The sequence below is a fragment of the Musca autumnalis genome, unplaced genomic scaffold (assembly GCF_047663935.1).
Source record: "Musca autumnalis isolate F117 unplaced genomic scaffold, ASM4766393v1 scaffold_2, whole genome shotgun sequence".
NCBI lineage: Eukaryota > Metazoa > Arthropoda > Insecta > Diptera > Muscidae > Musca > Musca autumnalis.
The window spans coordinates 39,633,092-39,653,414 of NW_027411755.1; the positions used below are offsets into that span (position 1 = coordinate 39,633,092).

Sequence of the window (20,323 nt, forward strand, 5' to 3'; positions counted from 1 at the left end):
CACATTGAAATGTATGCTCACCTGCTCTCAGCAAGCGCTCACTGGCTATTTCTAACATTTAAACTCATTTACAAATGGTGGTGTTTTTATTGAAGGGCATAGAAAAAAGTAAAGCAACAAAGACACGTAGTTACATACAAAATTCCAAGGATATACATAACACACTTTAATAAAAGAAAAACTGAATGAAATAAATTATAAAATGTCGCACTTTTAAAAAGAAAAAAATATATAGAAACATCGTTGAACGCTTCTTCTTAATAGTGAAATAAAACACATTTTCTTAAAAGTTGAAATCATCAGTGGGAAATCGGCATCTGGAATCAAATGATTATATAATGTAATAAATAGGTACATCCATTAGGCCGGGGCGATTTGTGTGAAAGGAAAAAAACCTTAATAGGTCCTTCGCGATTCTGATTCCTGGGATTGAACTGAGCAAAAAAGTCTACTGGAGCATATGTCTACGATGAAAATCGAGCCTCCCGATTTTGACTTTAAGTTTTTTATCTTTTTTGACATCTTGGCATATAACAGCCAAACCATTGAGATTTTCGATCCAACACAAAGACAAAAATTGTATCCAAGATAGTAATTGAAAATTTTCTTCTTTATTTGCCAACCCGTATTCGGGTGTTATTGTGGTTTGGATAATGGCTTGGATGAGCTTATATTTATACCCTACACCACTATGTGGTAAGGGGTATTATGTGTTAGTGCATTTGTATGTAACATACAAAAGGAAGCGAGATAGACCCATAGTTCCTTCTAGGGATATACATAGAATCACTTTCTGAGTCGATTTATGCATTTCCGTCCGTCCGTCCGTCCGTCCGTTCGCAACGTACAGGTAGCATTTGTTGACCGATTTCGCTGAAAATTGGGGAATACCATTTTTTTAGCCGTCGGAAGATCAAGTTCGAAGATGGGATATATCGGTCCACGTTTTGGTATAGCCCCCATATAACGGTACCCCCCGATTTACGGTATTTTGACGTTTTCAGCTACATTTTCAGACCGATTTGGCTATAATTTGACATTTAGGGTTCTTAAGTGTCAATAAACATATGTAACAAAACTTGTGGACATAGGTCCACGTTTTGGTATAGCCCCCATATAACGGTACCCCCCGATTTGCGGTATTTTGACGTTTTTAGCTACATTTTCAGACCGATTTAGCTATAACTTGGCATTTAGGGTTCTTATGTATCAATAAACCTATATAACAAAAGTTGTGGACATAGGTCCACGTTTTGGTATAGCCCCCATATAACGGTACCCCCCAATTTGCGGTATTTTGACGTTTTTAGCTACATTTTCAGACCGATGTAGGTATAATTTAACATTTAGGGTTCTTAAGTGTCAATAAACATATATAACAAAAATTGTGGACATAGGTCCACGTTTTGGTATAGCCCCCATATAATGGTACCCCCCCCCCCCCCTTTTGCGGTATTTTGACGTTTTTAGCTACATTTTCAGACCGATGTAGGTATAATTTAACATTTAGGGTTCTTAAGTGTCAGTAAACATATATAACAAAACTTGTGGACATAGGTCCACGTTTTGGTATAGCCCCCATATAATGGTACCCCCCGATTTGCGGTATTTTGACGTTTTTAGCTACATTTTCAGACCGATGTAGGTATAATTTAACATTTAGGGTTCTTAAGTGTCAATAAACATATATAACAAAACTTGTGGACATAGGTCCACGTTTTGGTATAGCCCCCATATAATGGTACCCCCCGATTTGCGGTATTTTGACGTTTTTAGCTACATTTTCAGACCGATTTAGCTATAACTTGACATTTAGGGTTCTTAAGTGTCAATAAACTTATATAACAAAAGTTGTGGACATAGGTCCACGTTTTGGTATAGCCCCCATATAACGGTACCCTCCGATTTGCGGTATTTTGACGTTTTTAGCTACATTTTCAGACCGATGTAGCTATAATTTAACATTTAGGGTTCTTAAGTGTCAATAAACTTATATAACAAAAGTTGTGGACATAGGTCCCCGTTTTGGTATAGCCCCCATAAAACGGTGCCCCCCGATTTACGGTGTTTTGATGTTTTTAGCTACATTTTCAGACCGATATAGCTATAATTTGACATTTAGGGTTCTTAAGTGTCAATAAACTTATATAACAAAAGTTGTGGACATAGGTCCACGTTTTGGTATAGCCCCCATATAACGGTACCCTCCGATTTGCGGTATTTTGACGTTTTTAGCTACATTTTCAGACCGATGTAGCTATAATTTGACATTTAGGGTTCTTAAATGTCAATAAACTTATATAACAAAAGTTGTGGACATAGGTCCACGTTTCGGTATACCCCCATATAACGGTACCCCCCGATTTACGGTATTTTGACAGTTTTAGCTACATTTTCAGAGCGATTTAGCTATAATTTGACATTTAAAGTTCTTAAATGTCAATAAACTTATATGACAAAACTTGTGGACATAGGTCCAAGTTTTGGTATAGCCCCCATATAACGGTTCATTTAAGTTCATATTTTCGTATAGCCCAGATACCTCCGAACTAGCTGTTAATGACATTTGAAGTTCCCACGTTATGTACCGATTTCGATATTTTGCAGATTCTAGCTAAATTTTTTAACCGAATTAGGAGTTATTTGACATTAAAAGCTCCCATCAAAAACTGTCAACATAGGCCCATGTTTTATTATAACAGTACCTCCCAATCTCTAGCCCACCAAAAATTGTCAACATACAGAGTTAGATATAGGCACCATAAAAAAGGGCCTCCCGAATGAAGCATAAATGTACATAAACATTATCTGACATTTTAACGTACCCACTTAAAGTTGGGGACAGGAATGAAAAGTAATTATTCCATTTTAGTTCAGAATATTTTATGGTGGAGGGTATGAAAAGTTCGGTCCGGCCGAACTTAATGCTTTTTTACTTGTTTTCATTGCGCATTATATGACCCAGATAAGATGTTTTTCGGCTTTTTACATCGCGTGTTATTTGTCGTTCCACATTCATCCGTCGCAGTACTTCTTAATTTGAAACGTGGTCAGTCCAGCGAATTTTTAGAATTCGACGATAAATCAACATTTCAAAAGTCGTTTTTCGTCGGCTAACTTTATCGTCCAAGTTTCGGCAGAGTATAATAATACTGACCATATGTAGCAGCTGACAAAACGTATTTTCGTTGAAAGGCTTATGTCATGGCTGGTTAGCGTTTTCTTATATTTGGAAAATGAATTTCTTGTCATTTCGATTCGGCACTTAATTTCACTTGACATATCAAATCGGTCATTTATCTGGACTCCTAGATATTCTTATGTTCTTACTCATTCTATTTCTGTGTTATTAATTATCATAGGTACATTATTTCCCACCTGTTTTCTGCTGACAATCATATATTTAGTTTTTCTTATGTTTATTGTTAATCCATATTTTTCACTGGCCTTCATGAGTGCATCTATTAGTCGTTGTAGCCCTGCTAAGCTGCTTGCCCGTAATGTGGTGTCATCAGCGTAACGAATGTTACTGATGAGGGTATTATTTATGCTAATGCCAATGTTTTTGGATGCTATTGATTCTTGAAAAATTTTTTCAGAATATATATTAAAGAGAAGAGGTGACAAAATACATCCTTGCCTAACGCTGCAGTTACACCTGCCAGTAAATTGGTGCAAATTGAGTACATGTATTATACTCGAAAATGCCGAAAAAGTGTTCGACTGGCATGCAGTTTTCTTCTGTGTTTACACATGCCAGTGCAAGTTCAATTTCAAAATTCTTTCAAGCCGCATATAACACACAAAATTGCATTATATTTCAGATTTAAAACACAATTCACAACATATTTTATTATTTTTATTTTATTTCGTTTTAAAAAGATTGTTTTCAATCATAAACATAATTAATCTGGTATTGCCGTCTTTTCAATATTGTATAATCCCAGAGGGGAAATTATTTGTCAACCTATATTTGTATGAAAAACATCAAAATCAAAATTCAAAATTATTTCTTTATTTACCACTAATATATTGCGGCTACCAAGATGTATTATTTGTATTTCATAAAATATGCATAAAATCTTTGCATTCTTAAAAGGAACCAAAATGTTCATGTATTAAAAAATAGTATCGGCAACTCTTTTTTTCATTTTCGACATATCACTGGCAGCCAGTTCAAAATTTTGCTGGCATGAAAAATCTAGTGCCAGTGGAGTCGACAATTCAAAAAATGTAATTGTGGTAGTAAAATATTGTGTATGTATTGAATTTTTCGAACTGTCACTGGCATGTGTAAATACTGGGTTACACCTTTCGAAATTCGAATATTGTCAGATAATTCACCGTCCACTTTAATATTTGATACTTGATTCCAGTATAGATTTTGAATACATCTTTTATCGCATTCTTCTAGTCCAATATCGGTTAAAATATCCATCAACTTATCGTGTTTTACGGTATCAAACGCCTTCTCGTAGTCGACAAAACAAAGAAAGACGTCCTTTTGAACTTCGCGGCATTTTTGTACTAGAACGTGAACTCCAAGCAATGCTTCTCGGGTACCCATGCCTTCTCTGAATCCAAATTGTGTGTTACCCATATGCATCTCGCATAATGGGTATATTCGTCTGTGTATTATTTTTAAAAAGATTTTTAGAGCATGGCTCATAAGGCTAATTAGTTTAAAATCACCGCACGAATTCGCATTGTTTTTTTAGGTATGGTTACAAATATCGATTCCAGCCAGTCTTGAGGGTAATGTCCTGTGGCGTAAATTTGATTGAATAATCTCAATATTAGTTGTATATTTCTTCCTTCTATTAGTTTCAGTACTTCGGTGGGTATTTCATCAGGACCCGATGCTTTTTTATCTTTCATGGTTTTTATTGTTGATTTTAATTCTTCCTCTGTAATGGGTCTTATCGTTAAACCGCTTTGATTTTCTGTATTTTGTAATTGTGTTCGACTTTCGTCCGTAAATAGAGCTTTTATATATTTTTCCCATAGTTTTTTCTAATCAGAAACTTCATAATGGGCTATATTGTTTTCATCAAAGATAAATGTGGAAGATCTTCTGGAATATATCCCGCATGCCTCTTTCAATTTTTTATGGAGATTGAAATTGTCGTGGAGAATTTGTAATCTTTCAATTTCCTGGCATTGTTTTCTTATTTGTGCATTTTTTGCAGCCCGATTTGCGATTTTAATTTCCTGATTATTTCCCAGTATTTTTCGTAGTTTATGTTTTTGTATTTGCTTCTTTCTTTGCGTAGAGCTCGTATTTCATCTGTCACCCATGACTTTTCTCTATTAGACGTTGTGGTGCCTAACATATTATTAGTTATGTTGTTGATGGATTCTTTAACATAATCCCATATATTTGGCTATCTTCAGCGATGTTATTCAGTTCGGCGTTTAGTTGGGTTTTTACCGAGTGTCTCAATTTGTCAATTCATCATCAAGTCTATCAAAATTTAACTTCTTCTGCGTTTTTTTCTTGCGTGTTATTGACAGTTTTATGCGTATTTTGCAAACTAGAAGAATGTGATCCGAGGGAACGTCAGCGCCGGGATATGTGGAACATTTGTTCACACAGGAAGCATATCTTTTATTTATTAAGATGTAATCAATTTGGTTTCTGACAATAATCTCACTGTTATCTTGTGGCGACTTCCATGTATACAAACGCCTCGGATGGAGGCAAAACAACGTATTAGTAACTTTGTATTTGTACTCTTGGCAGAATTGAATTAATCTCTCGCCTCTTTCATTTCGTTTACCTAAACCAAATTTTCCAGTTACATCAGTTGTTTCTTCCTTCCCAACTTTTGCATTAAAATCTCCCTGGATTATTGTAATTTCGTGTTGTTTCGTCATTGTCAATAATTTTTCCACATCATTATAAAATTGTTCTACTTCCTCATTGCTGCCATCACATGCATGGTACAATCATAACAAGGTAGGACACAGCAAACATCTGATTACAATTTTTTCTTGTGGTCCTCCTATTGTGTCAAACGCGTTTTGACAAAGTTGACAAACGACAAAATAAATTTATTTAAAATCAAATTTGATATACACACATAAATAAAATTAGAAGACATACATATTTGAAAACAGAAATGGTTTCAACATTGTCGAGGGATACTTTCGTTAAGAAATTTGGCCAGATTAGTGGAAATGCCGTGGCTATGTGTTGTGATTGCATCGTGCCGATGTCCAACTTTGTGTCTGTTTGTACCTTTGCTGCAACAAGATGGTGATCCGAGTCCATGTTTGCTTCTCAGAACGATGAATGTCGAGGTGCTTAAATCTGGAACTGCCAGATTTTCAGCTACCATGCTTTTCAGCTGCGAAGTCTATGTTCTACGAGTTCATAAAATGTGTATTTGGTATTTTCGTCCTTGTCTCTGTGGGTGCATGAGCACAAATAAAACTGATGCTGAAAAATTTAGCTTCTGTATGAAGCTGTAATACGGTGTGTCACCTTTAGGTGTTGTTGTTACACCTTTCCAAATCCATCTTATTTCCTGTATCTGACATGTATTTTTCAAGTGCATCTGCCAGTGCGTAAATTGCACTTCTATAAATAGTCGGAACGTTCCAGGTGCAGATTCGCAGTTTATGATACATAAAACGTTAGGGGGAGTCTTCAACCATAGATGGGTTATTTTCAGTTTCTTCATAGTACGATGGATGGAGGGATTTTTAATGTTCCAATGGGTTAGCTCACTACCTGTAACGGGTGTTAAAGGCAGCTCCCAAGGTAGCACCACTGTGAGCTCAGTGTCCATTGGGCCGGGCCGAACGTTTTATATAGAGTTGTGTAGTTCCGGAACGAACTAGTTCCAAGGAACTATTCCGGACAAGGAACTATTGGATCTATATCCGGCTCTTTCATTTATATAGTTCATAAAGTTCCAGCCCTGCATATAATTTCATTTATATAATTCATTTTCTTTATTTAATTCCACACTCACTTCGATCTTTCACGTTCGGTACCTTCATCATTCAGATTCGGCCACCTTGTTAAACGTAAACGTAAATCACATCCTCGTTACGTCGATGCATATTATTTATTTTTTGTCAATTCATCCAATAAAAGATGAAAACAAAAAAAAGTTTCGTTAAAGTACTTCACTCTCGGAACTATTTGGAATGAAGGAAATAAAAAGAACGAGGAACGAGAAAGATTCATTGAACTATATCGGTCTTTGGAACGAAGGAAATAGAAAAAGCGATTAAAGAGAAAGATTCATTGAACTATATCACTCTCGGAACTATTTGGAACTATGGAACTATATTAAGGAACTAGTTCCTTCTGGCAAACGGAACTAGAAAGATCGATCCGCTCCAGGAACTGTATTGCCCAACTCTAGTTTTATATCCTCCACCGTCATGTTTTCTGAACTAAAATCTGCAGGTACCGTTATATGGGTGCTATACCATAACGTGTTTTTTTAAAATGTTTTTAACCTCTGCAAATACAAAATCCTATTTACAAGGGCAAATTGGGCTAATACATTTAAAATTCCTAAAAGCGAAAATTCGCGTTATATGGGGCTATACCAAAACGTGGACATACATATATAAAATATTTTAATTTAAATATTTGACAATATTTCAAATAAACAAAACCTGTTGAATTTGTTATTATCCATTTGAAGTTATCAGCAAACTGGCATCAGATTTGTTTTTTATAAATTCCTGAACCTGCCCAACCTTCTAATAATTGAACCATGATCACATGTATGTAGGTGCATAAACTTGTATTACATTAATGTTAATCGGTTTTGCGGACAATTTAATCGTCATTACTCTATCAGATACTGGGAAGAATCCTGTGACGCTGGGTGCAATATTGTTTTTGACTAGGATAAAAACACCTTTTCTGCGGATTCCGTTAACATTGCCTGAGTGATAAACCTTTGTGTTTTCAGAAAAAAACTCGGAGCTTTCAGTCCACCATGTCTCACTTATACCCAATATATCTATTTGTAGCCGTTTCATCTCGCTTATGGTGTTATCAAGTTTTCCAAGCTCATAAAGACTTCGAACATTCCATGTTCCGATTTTAAGTTTTGTTTTACCTCCGGGGATTCTTAGTACCCTCGTTTGGCCGGAGACTGAGGGCCGGTTGTTATTTTGTGTTTCCATTTTCATTGTATGATTTTAATGGGGGTGTTACTTCAGTGGTTTTCCGTTGCCTTTCGAAGGGTTTACAGTTTTCCATCTCTGTATTGAGCCGCTCCACTGGAGTACAGACGCTGTTTGCAATCGCCCAATGTGGGAACAGACACTGCCTTTTTTCTTTTGGTTCGCCCCGCATATTTGATTTTTGCGCTACCCATCATACTGATGAGCGTTCCCCTATCCACCACATGGGGAGGCCTCCGATGGCAGAAAGAAAGTGAAAAAAAAACAACTCCGCACGGAGAAAACTCTCTAATACATCGCAAAAGCATTGGAACGCTCCTTCAGGCAGTTTTGGCCTTAAGAATGTGCAAACTTTTCGGAAAGTGTCGATAAATGACATTGTGCTACAAAATTTGACCAGAAAATTATTCAAGCGTTCGGATGCAAAATTCTATCGTGTTGGAATCCATGGACAGCGAAAATGCCTTTATTTCGATTGGGTAACTCCGTTTCATTTTTTTTTTAACACTAAAAGTAGTGAACATCTGGGTTTCTTATATTTTCAAATTTAAACGCCTAGATCTTCTTTTTTTCACAGCAGATTTCTATTGATCCTTCTTCCGTTTATAGGGGTGAATAATATCTTTTGAATAAGCTACTTTTTGTTCAAATCGGCTAACAAATGACTAAGTTATAGTGGTTTAAGTCTGAAAACCCCCACAAAAAACTATAACTGAATTTCTCATAATTTTCAAAAATAAAAATTTAAACCACTATAACTTAGCCGTTTGTTAACCGATTTAAACAATAATAGCTTATTCAAAAGATTTTATTCACCCCTTTAAAAGGAAGCAGGATCAAAAGAAATCCGTTGTGGAAAAAATAAGATATACCCGTTTAAATTTTAAAATATATGAAACCAAGATTTTCACTGCTTTTACCGTTATAAAAAAATAAAACGAAGTGACCCAAATGAATTAAAGGCATTTTCGTTCTCCATGGGTCCCAACACGATGGAATTTTGCATCAGAACGCTTGAATATTTGTCTGGTCAACTTTTGTATCACAGTGCCATTTATCGACATTTTCCGAAAAGTTTGCACCTTCTCAAGACCAAAACTGCCTGAAAAAGCGTTCCAATGCTTTTGCGAGGTATTTGAGAGGTCTTAATTACTGTCTTGGCTACAATTTTTGTCTTTGTGTTGGCTCGAAAATCTCAATGGTTTGGCTGTTATATGCCAAGATGTCAAAAAAACGTAGATAAAAACTTAAAGTCAAAATCGGGAGGCTCGATTTTCATCGTAGACATATAGTCCAGTAGACTTTTTTGCTCAGTTCAATCCCAGGAATCAGAAACGCGAAGGGCCCATTAAGGTTTTCAAATCGCCCCGGCCTAACATCCATATTTCAAATATGCATATGTATGTATGTATTTGAAAAATGTACCCAGTTGTTGGATAAATAGCAATTGTCTACTTTGACATAGGCATGTAACTAGTTACTCATTGATCCTAGTTACTTTACACCCAAAAATGGCACACAGGCTATTCTGCTATCCGCTTTTATCACTGGAAATAGGCTTCCTTGCCTATCATGTCAATTCACTAGTTACAGGTAATGCGGCGTATTATAGATTGACTATTTTATAGACTAGCGATGGATAGTGTAATAGACAATTAGTCTGTTCCAGAACCTGCAAGAAGCTACTATTTTTTACTTCGATAACATTTTTTCCTTTATGTTATCGAAAATAATATTAAACATTAGTAGATTCTTGCAGTACTGGAACAGACCAAATGTTTCTCTCTTGTAATATTTTTTCAACATTTGGTCTGTTCCAGAACTGCGAGAATCTACTAATTTGAACTATTTTTTCCGATAACATAAAGGAAAAATTGTTATCGTAGTAAAAAATAGTGGCTTCTTGCAGGTTCTGGAACAGAGCAATTATTTCTTTTTTTAACAAAATAGAAAAAATATTCTGTCATTTTGTTTGTTTATTCATAATTAAAAAAAAAACTTATTGATGTGTTTGTTGTGAAAAAATTTAAGATGCAAAAAAGAACGTGCTACCAGCTAAATCATAAGAAGGATGAATAATTTAAGAAGAATATTTATAATATATATGTGGTAAGTATTGATACATATCTTGACACAATTCATTATCGCATCATTTCATTAAACTTCTATATATTTTATTTCAGGAACTTTTGAATGATCTGAAGGAACCAAGAGAAAAACATTCCATGGATCAAATAAACATAAGTCGATGTATCAAGTAGTCATACACTAGTTCCAGTATCAAGGATCAAGATCTATATCTACACAAGACTTTATTATCCTTTGTAAAATATTTGCACTCCATTTATTAAAATAAAGTGTGGCTAATGCATATATGCATTAACCCATTTATCTGACTTCACTAGTATTTTTGGCTATCATTTCTGACTACCGAATTGACTGGTTACTCGTAGTGCACTGAGGAGACAATTGCCTTTCACACGACTAACGAATTGGGTGGTTACTGGTAATAAAGTGAGGGTACAATTGCCTTCCACATGACTATCGAATTGGGTGGTTACTGGTAATGCAGTGAGGGGACAATAGACCCCTTCCTATGACATTCCCATGTTAAATTCACCAGTCTATAACATTGAGAGTAGATTGGGTGGTAACTAGGGGTGTTTACCAGTAGCCAGTAGTTACCCGAACAACTGGGTATTGATGTAATTACCAATATTAAATGCGATTTCTTCCTTGTCCAATAAAATATTTCCATTCACCTTTTTGATTCAATTATAAAATGTATTGGACATTTTATTTACTAAAAAACACAATTTCTTTAAGAAAAGACAAAACACAGATTTATTCACTCACTTCACCGTCTTTACTCAACGATGTTCTCTAGAACACTGATGAAAAAGACAACATAATTAATACCATTTTTTTTCTTTTCCTCTTCGCTTGCTATGTTGGTTAACAAAGCACGAAACACACGTGTTTTACACATTACACTATGCACACAGCTCTCTATTATATATATTTGTTTGGACACAAACAAATTATGTTTGGATCCAAACATATATTTGTTTGCAATCAGTCCCAAACAAATATTTGTTTGAATCCAAACATATTTCTAACATATATTTTTCTGCGTGTACCCAATTGCCTAGATTCCGCAGACATTTCTTAATTTATTTTTTGAGGGTTTGTACGGACTGGGATAGGATAATTTGGATTTACTTAAATTTTTTTATTATTTGTTGATTTACCGCGAAAATAATAATAAATTTAATAAATATTTAAACATCTACGAATAGGTATGGGTCGCTGTTAACGATTTATGCATAAATTTTCTCATAACAACAAATAAGATATTTTTAAATATTTTTTCTTTATATGAGAATAAAAACCGCTATAACTTTTGCGTGCATCGTTCAATTTTGTGAACGCGAACAGATTGGAAACCAGAATATTTTCCTTAACATCTATACCAAAAATTGTATACATATGTAATAGCAAAAAAAAGGTAAAATTTTTTCAAATGGAATTGCAAAAGAAATTTGGTTTTTACCATATATTTTCTTGATCAGGATAAAATTTAGAGTCGATCTAGCCATGTCCGTATGTCCGTCTGTTGTAATCACTCTAGCGTCCGCAAGAGTTGAGCTCACGATTGTCTTTTTCCATAGGCAGGTCAAGTTTGAATATGGGCTACATCGAATTCGGTATTTTGAGGATTTTACCTACAATTTTAACTGAATTAGCTGTAATTTGACATTTAGGGTTCTTAAGGGTCACAACACTACTCCACCAAAAACTCTCAACATAGGTCCATGTTTTGGTATAGCCCCCATATAAGGGTACCTCCTGATTTTCGGTATTTTGAGGATTTAAGTTACCATTTTTACCCGAAGGTTCGTCACGAAACTTAAATTGTGGACAGGGAAGGACACTAATTATTCCATTTTAGTTAAAAATATTTTATGGTGGAGGGTATAAAAAGTTCGGCCCGGGCGAACTTCGTTCGTTTTAAAGACAGTTTGACCCTGTTTTGCCTTTTTGACTACATTGGTGTAAGTTGATGACGGCTTCTCTCCTCTCTCCGCGACTATCTTCCGGGTTTTCCTTTCAGAATCCCCAGTCTGTCCAGAAGATTCAGTAATCAGACTCACCTTCTTCATGTGCGAGTTGACTGGGTCGCCCTCTACTAAAGAAATCGCAGTACATTCTCCTTTGTGCGGATCTTGAAGAGGTTTACTCGCGGCATTTGAAGATGGGAACCTCTGTTTGGGTGGTTTTGCAACCTTCTACTCTTCGGGAGATTTTTTCCTCTTCGCCGTTGAACCCCTGACAGCTGCTATATTCCACTTGTCAGCTTTGTATTGGTCACTTCGTCCACCATCTCGTAAATATCCTCTTCAGTTGGGTTGTGTTTGTATTGTTGTTTCGGATTCTCGTTGTCAGAGTCACTCCCGATTTCTGATGGTTGGGTCAAGATAAAAATTTCTCTGAGCTTCTTCTTCCCTTATTGCAGGAGATAACGGCACAAAAGCCTCATGAGTATCTATTTTGGCTGAAACTTTGCACATCTTAAAATTTCTTTCGAACGTACATCAAGTTCTTAAGACTCCTTCCAATGGAAAGGGTGCTTCTTAAGACCTTTTCCAATGGAAAGGGTGCTTCTTAGAGCCATTTCCAATGGAAAGGGTGCTTCTTAAGACCCTTTCCAATGGAAAGGGTGCTTCTAAAGACCCTTTTCAAAGGAAAGGGTGTTTCTAAAGATCCCAAGGCTCGAAAAAATCCTACTGTGACCAACTAAACTATGACCGACGAATTGAGTGAGTGACATTGGTCCAACTGTTGCACATCGTAATATTTATCTCAAACTTAAATCAAGAGTGAAGATGGTCTATATCGGACACATCTTCTGGTACCTCCATCAAAAATTTAAATAAGGGAGTTTAAGGGGTGTTAGAGCATCGTTTTGTGATTTATGCCGAATGTACTGCTTAGTTTAGTAGGGCTAGAAAACCATATTTCAGAAACCAAGAATGCCGGGTTGCTGTTGAACAGACTCTTCCACACACATCAGCAGTTTCTAAACATATGGTGACCAAACCGCATTTGGAACCATGAACTATTGACCATCACATTTGTCAAGGAAAATTACGTTGGATAGGCCCCACTCTCCGAAGACCAGCTACAAATAATAATCAATAAGCGCTTCGCTGGAATCCTCGAGGAATGGGCCGGACAAGGTCGACCCATGCAGAACTACAAGCAGTAAATTATTCAGGAAAATATTGAGCAACAGAGTTCGTTTTAAATGGATGCTTGAGGTCCTATGCTCCTCACGGAGTCAAAGAAAACATTAGAAGAACACTCTGGTTGTTTGTGAGTGTATTTCGCAAAGGTTAAAATTTGGATAATCCAAGAGCATAGAAGATCGGTTTTTTCTTTGAAACCTCAAAATTTATATTTGTTTCTTGCTTACGTTTATTTATTTTATTATTTATCACTGAGGCTAGCCAGCTGCAGCTTATAAAGTGGGTTTATTTTGCAACAAAAAAGTCATTGTCCCATTTTAAAAGTTAAAAAAACGCGTGTTTTAGTTCAATGGAATATTTAATTGCATAATAAAAGTATTTAAAAAAGCTAAGTATATTGCTCTACTTTAGTGCTCTTCGACAAGTTTAAAGTGAAACAGTATCCAGAAGAAAAAATTTAATATGAAATTAATTTTCTTATTATTTTTCATACATTTCGTATATTCGGTAAGTTAAGAAAATATATAAAATATAGTTTTAATTAAAAAAAAATAATTTTATAGGCCCCTCCCGAACAAGATGAAAGGACCCTGTGGAAAAATCTATTCAGCCGTTTAGATACGGTATTGGCTAGAACCGAAGAACTAAGTCGTAACCTTAAGGAAGTTAATCGAAGGTTGAGTGCAACAATTTTCTTTTAAAAGAAACGTCCAATATTTTCTTGATTTTATTTCAGACAAAAGGATCTGGAAAGCCGCATGACAAAGCTACAAGACAGTCTAAATGAAACGCAAATGAATTTTAGCGGAAATTATACACAAACTGCATTAGCTGTTAAACTAAAGTGAGTACATAAATCCAACCCTGTCAGAGATTTTTTTCTTAAATACCACTTGGTGCTCCTCTACTGAACATTTGACCAATGTTAGGGGATGTTTGGTATTGAAAATGGACCATATCAGACCACGCTTTAATATATCGCCCATAGAACGGTATATCCCGATTTTCGGTATTCTGAAGGTTGTGGCCTCAATATCCCACCGAAATGGCTAAAATTTGGTATTTATTTAATCCACGCCTAAAGGCCAGTTGAGCCTCGAAAAAAAATATTCTTAAAAATCCACGCCTAAAAGGGAGATGAGCCTCGAAAAAAATATTCTTAAAAATCCACGCCTAAAAGGGAGATGAGCCGCGAAAAAAATATTCTTAAAAATCCACGCCTAAAAGGGAGATGTGCCAAGAAAAAAATATTCCTAAAAATCCACGCCTAAAAGGGAGATAAGCCTCGAAAAAAATATTCTTACAAATGCACGCTTAAAAGGGAGATGAGCCTCGAAAAAATATTCTTAAAAATCCACGCCTAAAAGGGAGATGAGCCTCGAAAAAATATTCTTAAAAATCCACGCCTAAAAGGGCGATGAGCATCGAAAAAAATATTCTTAAAAATCCACGCCTAAAAGGGAAATGAGTCTCGAAAAAAATATTCCTAAAAATCCACGCCTAAAAGGGAGATGAGCCTCAAAAAAAAATATTCTTAAAAATCCACGCCTAAAGGGGATATGAGCCTCGAAAAAAATATTCTTAAAAATCCACGCCTAAAGAGAGGACAGTTGAGCCTCGAAAAAAAATATTCTTAAAAATCCACCCCTAAATGTCAGTTGAGCCTCGAAAAAAAATATTCTTAAAAATCCACGCCTAAAGAGAGGACAGTTGAGCCTCGAAAAGATATTCTTAAAAATCCACCCCTAAATGTCAGTTGAGCCTCGAAAAGATATTCTTAAAAATCCACGCCTAAAGAGAGGCCAGTAGAGCCTCGAAAAAATATTCCTAAAAATCCACGCCTAAAGAAATGCCAGTTGAGTCTCGAAAAAATATTTTTAAAAATCCACGCCTCAACAAAGGCCAGTTGAGCCTCAAAAAAATATTCTTAATAATCCACGCCCAAAGGTCAGTTGAGCCTCGAAAAAATATCAGTAAGTCGAGCGCCACCATGACTGTTCTATCGCACGCCTTGTTCCGTTTGGGTCCTCGACTAATATATGTGTCGTGCTGCTTACGGAAGACCTGCTGATGATCGGAAACTGGATAGCAATTTTGCTGGGCAGGAGTAGGGCCTGAAGAGTCTTTGCTACGGGCGAAATCGTTTTGTACGATACACCTTTGCTAACATCCTTGTCTGACTTCAGTAGGGAGACCACCCTGCCCATTTTTCAGACTTCGGAAACAATATAAGTGGCTAGCAACATGTTGAGAACATTGATGAGATACTCGACTGCCGGCTCATCCAGCTGCTTCATCATTACCATGGAGGTTCCTAAGAGGCCCAACACTTCGGATGATTTAGCGTTCCTGATGATATTCGCAACATCTTCCATTGCAGATATTGGTGGCGAGCGGCTGCAGCAGTCATGTTGTCTCGGAAATTCTTCACTGTAACCCGAAAGACCAGAGGGATTGGGTAGTTCTCTGTAGGGTTGTTTGGTGAATTCTCTGAATCCTGGATAAATGGCTTTCCCATGATTAAGGAATGTACGGTGTTCAGATTTTACGAAGTCGAGTGTTCATTGAGGGAGATTAATATAGGTAGATAATCCGACCCAAGGGGAATCACGGGTCGCCAAGTCAGGCGGACTGAGGTACTCTTCTCTAATCCTGCAGGTGGTGCTATATATCAACTCAGCCAGCGTTATGCCTCTCTAGTCATTTTTGGTCATGCAAATCTCTAATCCTGGCGGGAGCGTTCTCGTTATCAACATGTTAAGCCAGTGTTATGCCTCTCTGTTCAGGCGAACTATGGCAGTCTCCTGTAATCCTCGTTCAGTGGGCAAAATGTGGAGCTATCTATCAGCTTAGACAGAGCTATGCCTCTATAGTTATTTTCTGGGATCGAATGCAACAGCTCATGATGCACATTAACATCTTGTAAGACCCTGCGGTTATCGCCTTCCAACAGTGGGCTGATATCAGGCAAAAAAATGGGACGCAGCTGTTAATCGGCGGGATATGCACATTAAGCAGTTCTAAAAACCAATGAAAAACTTTGCAGGTGGTAACAATCTTGAAGGAATGCGAGGACATAAATTCACAACGTAAGGTCTGAGTCGGAAAAGTTCTCCCGCGACAAACTCGAAATATATCCTTTTGTCGGACGATGAGTTGGACACTACAGTTACCCCATCAAAATCGAACAATGAGGCTTCATTTCTTCGAAAGAGCACGAGCCCAGACAGCCAGGGATAAAATCCCTCAGGGGCTTAACGTCGGTCTCTACTGATAGACCTGTCCTTCCCAGGCAGGGCTATTTGAAGAATGAGGCTGTAGATTACCAACCACCATAGGCAATAAGACCTGGGAAAGAAAGAACAAGCATGTCTATATGATAGCGGAGCAATAATATTGTAGCAAGTTCATAGAGAAATCCCCAGGTGATGTTTCGGAGGCGGAATTCCGAGAAATAAGACTTAAGCTTCGCTTTCTGAGGCTCTTCGAGCGGAAGTACCTCCACATTGAGAATCGAAGTACCTCCACATGCGATGACCGCAACGGATCTATGTAAGCCCCAAAAACCTCTGCCTTTAGGCTATCCGAACCCGTTGTGGACACCAGTAGTGTCTGCGGCAGCGAAGCAATTAGATTCCATCGGCCCAACGACATGGTCGAATTCCGCCAAGTTGACTTTCGTTCCGAATTTGAAGAAGCCGAAGGGGTAGACGCAGATCAAGCAGTCCCATAAGGTCATATCCAGTGTAACAGCTCCGCCTCCGACTACTGCTAAAGCTGCTGGGGGAAACAGAAGCTCGAAGTGTTCTAGATATTCGATCCGAGAGAACTGGCAAACAGATCACTGCAAATTTGGTGGCACCAAACAAGCCCGGTCAATTGCAGGGAGGGCAGGTATAATGTAAAAAGATGGTGGGCGGGTGTAAGGTGACTAATATGACTGACGGTCCGTCAACCTCCCATATGGCAAGTGGCTCGGCGACAACCCTTCACAACAGGTGTGTGTGTGTGTGTGTGCGATCTTCCGAGGTCCCAAGGACAGGTGCTAAGAAGGTGGTTAAAGGAGCCCAACCTGGAAGGCTTTGCAAAAGTAACCAATGGCACAAGTTCCCACAACCGTCTGGTGAGAGGTCATGTCAGCCACTCAAACCTGCTAGGATGATCGTCCCAAATGATCTTAATTGATAAGTTTGACCCTGAAGGCAAGAACCGTAAGGATACTTGGTTGCTTGTTGAAAGTATTCTGTGGAAGGTTATAATTTTTGGCATCGATATTTTACTGTGGCAGACCGATATCAGTAAGTTGGTCCGAACTAGAATTGACCCCAAATAGGTTCGGTTAGCTTTTCGTCCGTCTATCTGTCTAGTGCGATAACTTTCGAACGGATCAACCGAATTGATCCAAACTTTGCATCGGTCCACACCATTGGGTTTCTCACCAACAGAAGTTCATTCAAAAGTTAACTCTCGAAGGGAGCAATTTTTTTCGTAAGCAAGTCCATGCTGCCTGAGATAAAGGCCCAAAAACTAAAAAAACTCTGCCTGCAGAAACTAAATTAGCAGATGACCACGACAACTCGCGAATGAAGTATTCGATTTGCTCGAAACTTTCAACATCGTACAAATTCTTAAACACGTACATCAAGTTCTAAGAATGTATTTGTAGGACCAGTCCTTCGGATACCTCCTTCACAAATGCTTAACATTTGCGCTTCAGTGCAGTTTAAGGAGGATAGTTTTTACATTTTTTTCGGAAGGTACTGTTTTTTAAGTTTAGGGATCTGTTCAAAGTACATTTAGGCCCACCTCTCCTGTTATTGTTTATTTGGACAGTCGTCATCCCCATCATCATAGCTTACCTAATCAATATTATTTATATTATTCCCCTAACAGACAATCCTGGACCCCTATATTACGACGACAAGATGCCTCTGTGGATTTTAATCGTCCCTGGCTTGATTATAAACTTGGTTTTGGTAATCCTGATGCATCATTTTTCATTGGATTGGAACGTTTGCATAAAATGACCTCCCATGTGGGACCACAAGAACTGTTGGTGGTAATGACAGATTTTCAAAATCGTACACGATTTGCCAACTATGATGTCCTTCGTATTGGAAATGAAACGGAGAATTATGCAATCAAAGAATTGGGAGAATATTTTGGTGATGCCGGTGATGGTTTGGGTTATCACAAGAATAAAGAATTCTCAACATATGATCGCAATAATAATGCGGGTAAAATTAAAGATTGTCCACATCACTTTCAAGCTGGTTGGTGGTATCATGATCCATGTTATAAAAGGTAAGGGAGGAGCAATTTTTTACATTTATGAAATCCAGAGGATTTTAACTGTCAATATCACTCAAATAAAAACCCATCTAAAATCCAGTGGATTTCGTTAATTTAAACGTACTCTATGTTCCGCTCTTTATGGACAATTTCTTTTTCTTTTAGCAATTTACACGGTCCCTATCGTTCAGAGCTGAATTCACAAAATCCCGGTGTGAGTTGGGATCCATGGATGCATTATTCAGCCGATACCTGGCGTTGGGATCAATCGCTAAAATATGCAACAATGATGATACGGTCAAAGCTATGAAATCGTTTAGCTTTAGAAAACTTGAGAAAATTTTTTATGTATAATATTCACAACAACAACGAATAATATAACACAAAATCGACCTTGAAAATATGGTTTAAATATTTTATTTGGTTTATTATGAAATTATAAAACAACTGGGTAAATACGAACGCAGTCAGAACTTTTTGTGAAATCTCTAGAATATTATTTGGATAGCATGGCCTTTCCTCACTCGTTATACTATTAAACCTTCTTTGCCTAAATTGTTCATAAGACCCTTGGCAAAGGAAAGAGTGCTTCTAAATACAATTTTCAAAGAAAAGAGTGCTTCTAAAAACCCTTTTCAAAGAAAATTGTGCTTCTAAAGACCCCTTTCAAAGGAAATTGTGCTTCTAAAGACCATTATCAAAGGAAAGGGTGATTCTAAAAACCATTTTCAAAGGAAATGGTGCTTCTAAAAACACTTTCCAAAGTAAAGGGTGCTTCTAAAGACACTTTCCAAAGTAAAGGGTGCTTCTAAAGACATTTTTCAAAGGAAAGGGTGATTCTAAAGAAGGAGAGGGTGCTTCTAAAGACCCTTTTTAATGGAAAGGGTGCTTCTGAAGACTCTTTTCATGGGAGAAGGTGACTTTTAAGATCCTTTCCAAAGAAAAGGGTGCTTCTTAAGATCCTTTCCAAAGGAAAGGGTGCTTCTTAAGATCCTTTACAAAGGAAAGGGTGCTTCTTAAGATCCTTTCCAAAGGAAAGGGTGCTTCTTAAGATCCTTTCCAAAGGAAAGGGTGCTTCTTAAGATCCTTTCCAAAGGAAAGGGTGCTTCTTAAGATCCTTTCCAAAGGAAAGGGTGCTTCTTAAGATCCTTTCCAAAGGAAAGGGTGCTTCTTAAGATCCTTTCCAAAGGAAAGGGTGCTTCTTAAGATCCTTTCCAAAGGAAAGGGTGCTTCTTAAGATCCTTTCCAAAGGAAAGGGTGCTTCTTAAGATCCTTTCCAAAGGAAAGGGTGCTTCTTAAGATCCTTTCCAAAGGAAAGGGTGCTTCTTAAGATCCTTTCCAAAGGAAAGGGTGCTTCTAAAGACCTTTTTCAGGGGAAAGGTTGCTTCCAAAGCCCCTTTTCAAAGGAAAGGGTGATTCTAAAGAAGGATAGGGTGCTTCTAAAGACCCTTTTTAATGGAAAGGGTGCTTCTGAAGACTCTTTTCAAAGGAGAAGGTGCCTCTTAAGATCCTTTCCAAAGAAAAGGGTGCTTCTTTAGATCCTTTCCAAAGGAAAGGGTGCTTCTTAAGATCCTTTCCAAAGGAAAGGGTGCTTCTTAAGATCCTTTCCAAAGGAAAGGGTGCTT

The 20,323-nt window shown here is 37.3% G+C and overlaps 1 protein-coding gene across 1 annotated transcript; it reads left to right on the top strand.

Moving 5' to 3' along the window:
• The first annotated feature begins 13,861 nt into the window (after positions 1-13,861).
• LOC141392733 (ficolin-1-A-like) lies at positions 13,862-19,099 on the top strand. Its single transcript, XM_073965616.1, has 5 exons — positions 13,862-13,913; positions 13,970-14,082; positions 14,143-14,250; positions 18,300-18,710; positions 18,864-19,099. Exons 1-5 carry the CDS (start codon positions 13,869-13,871, stop codon positions 19,006-19,008), a joined length of 822 nt encoding a protein of 273 aa, XP_073821717.1. The 5' UTR covers positions 13,862-13,868; the 3' UTR covers positions 19,009-19,099.
• Positions 19,100-20,323: the final 1,224 nt, after the last annotated feature.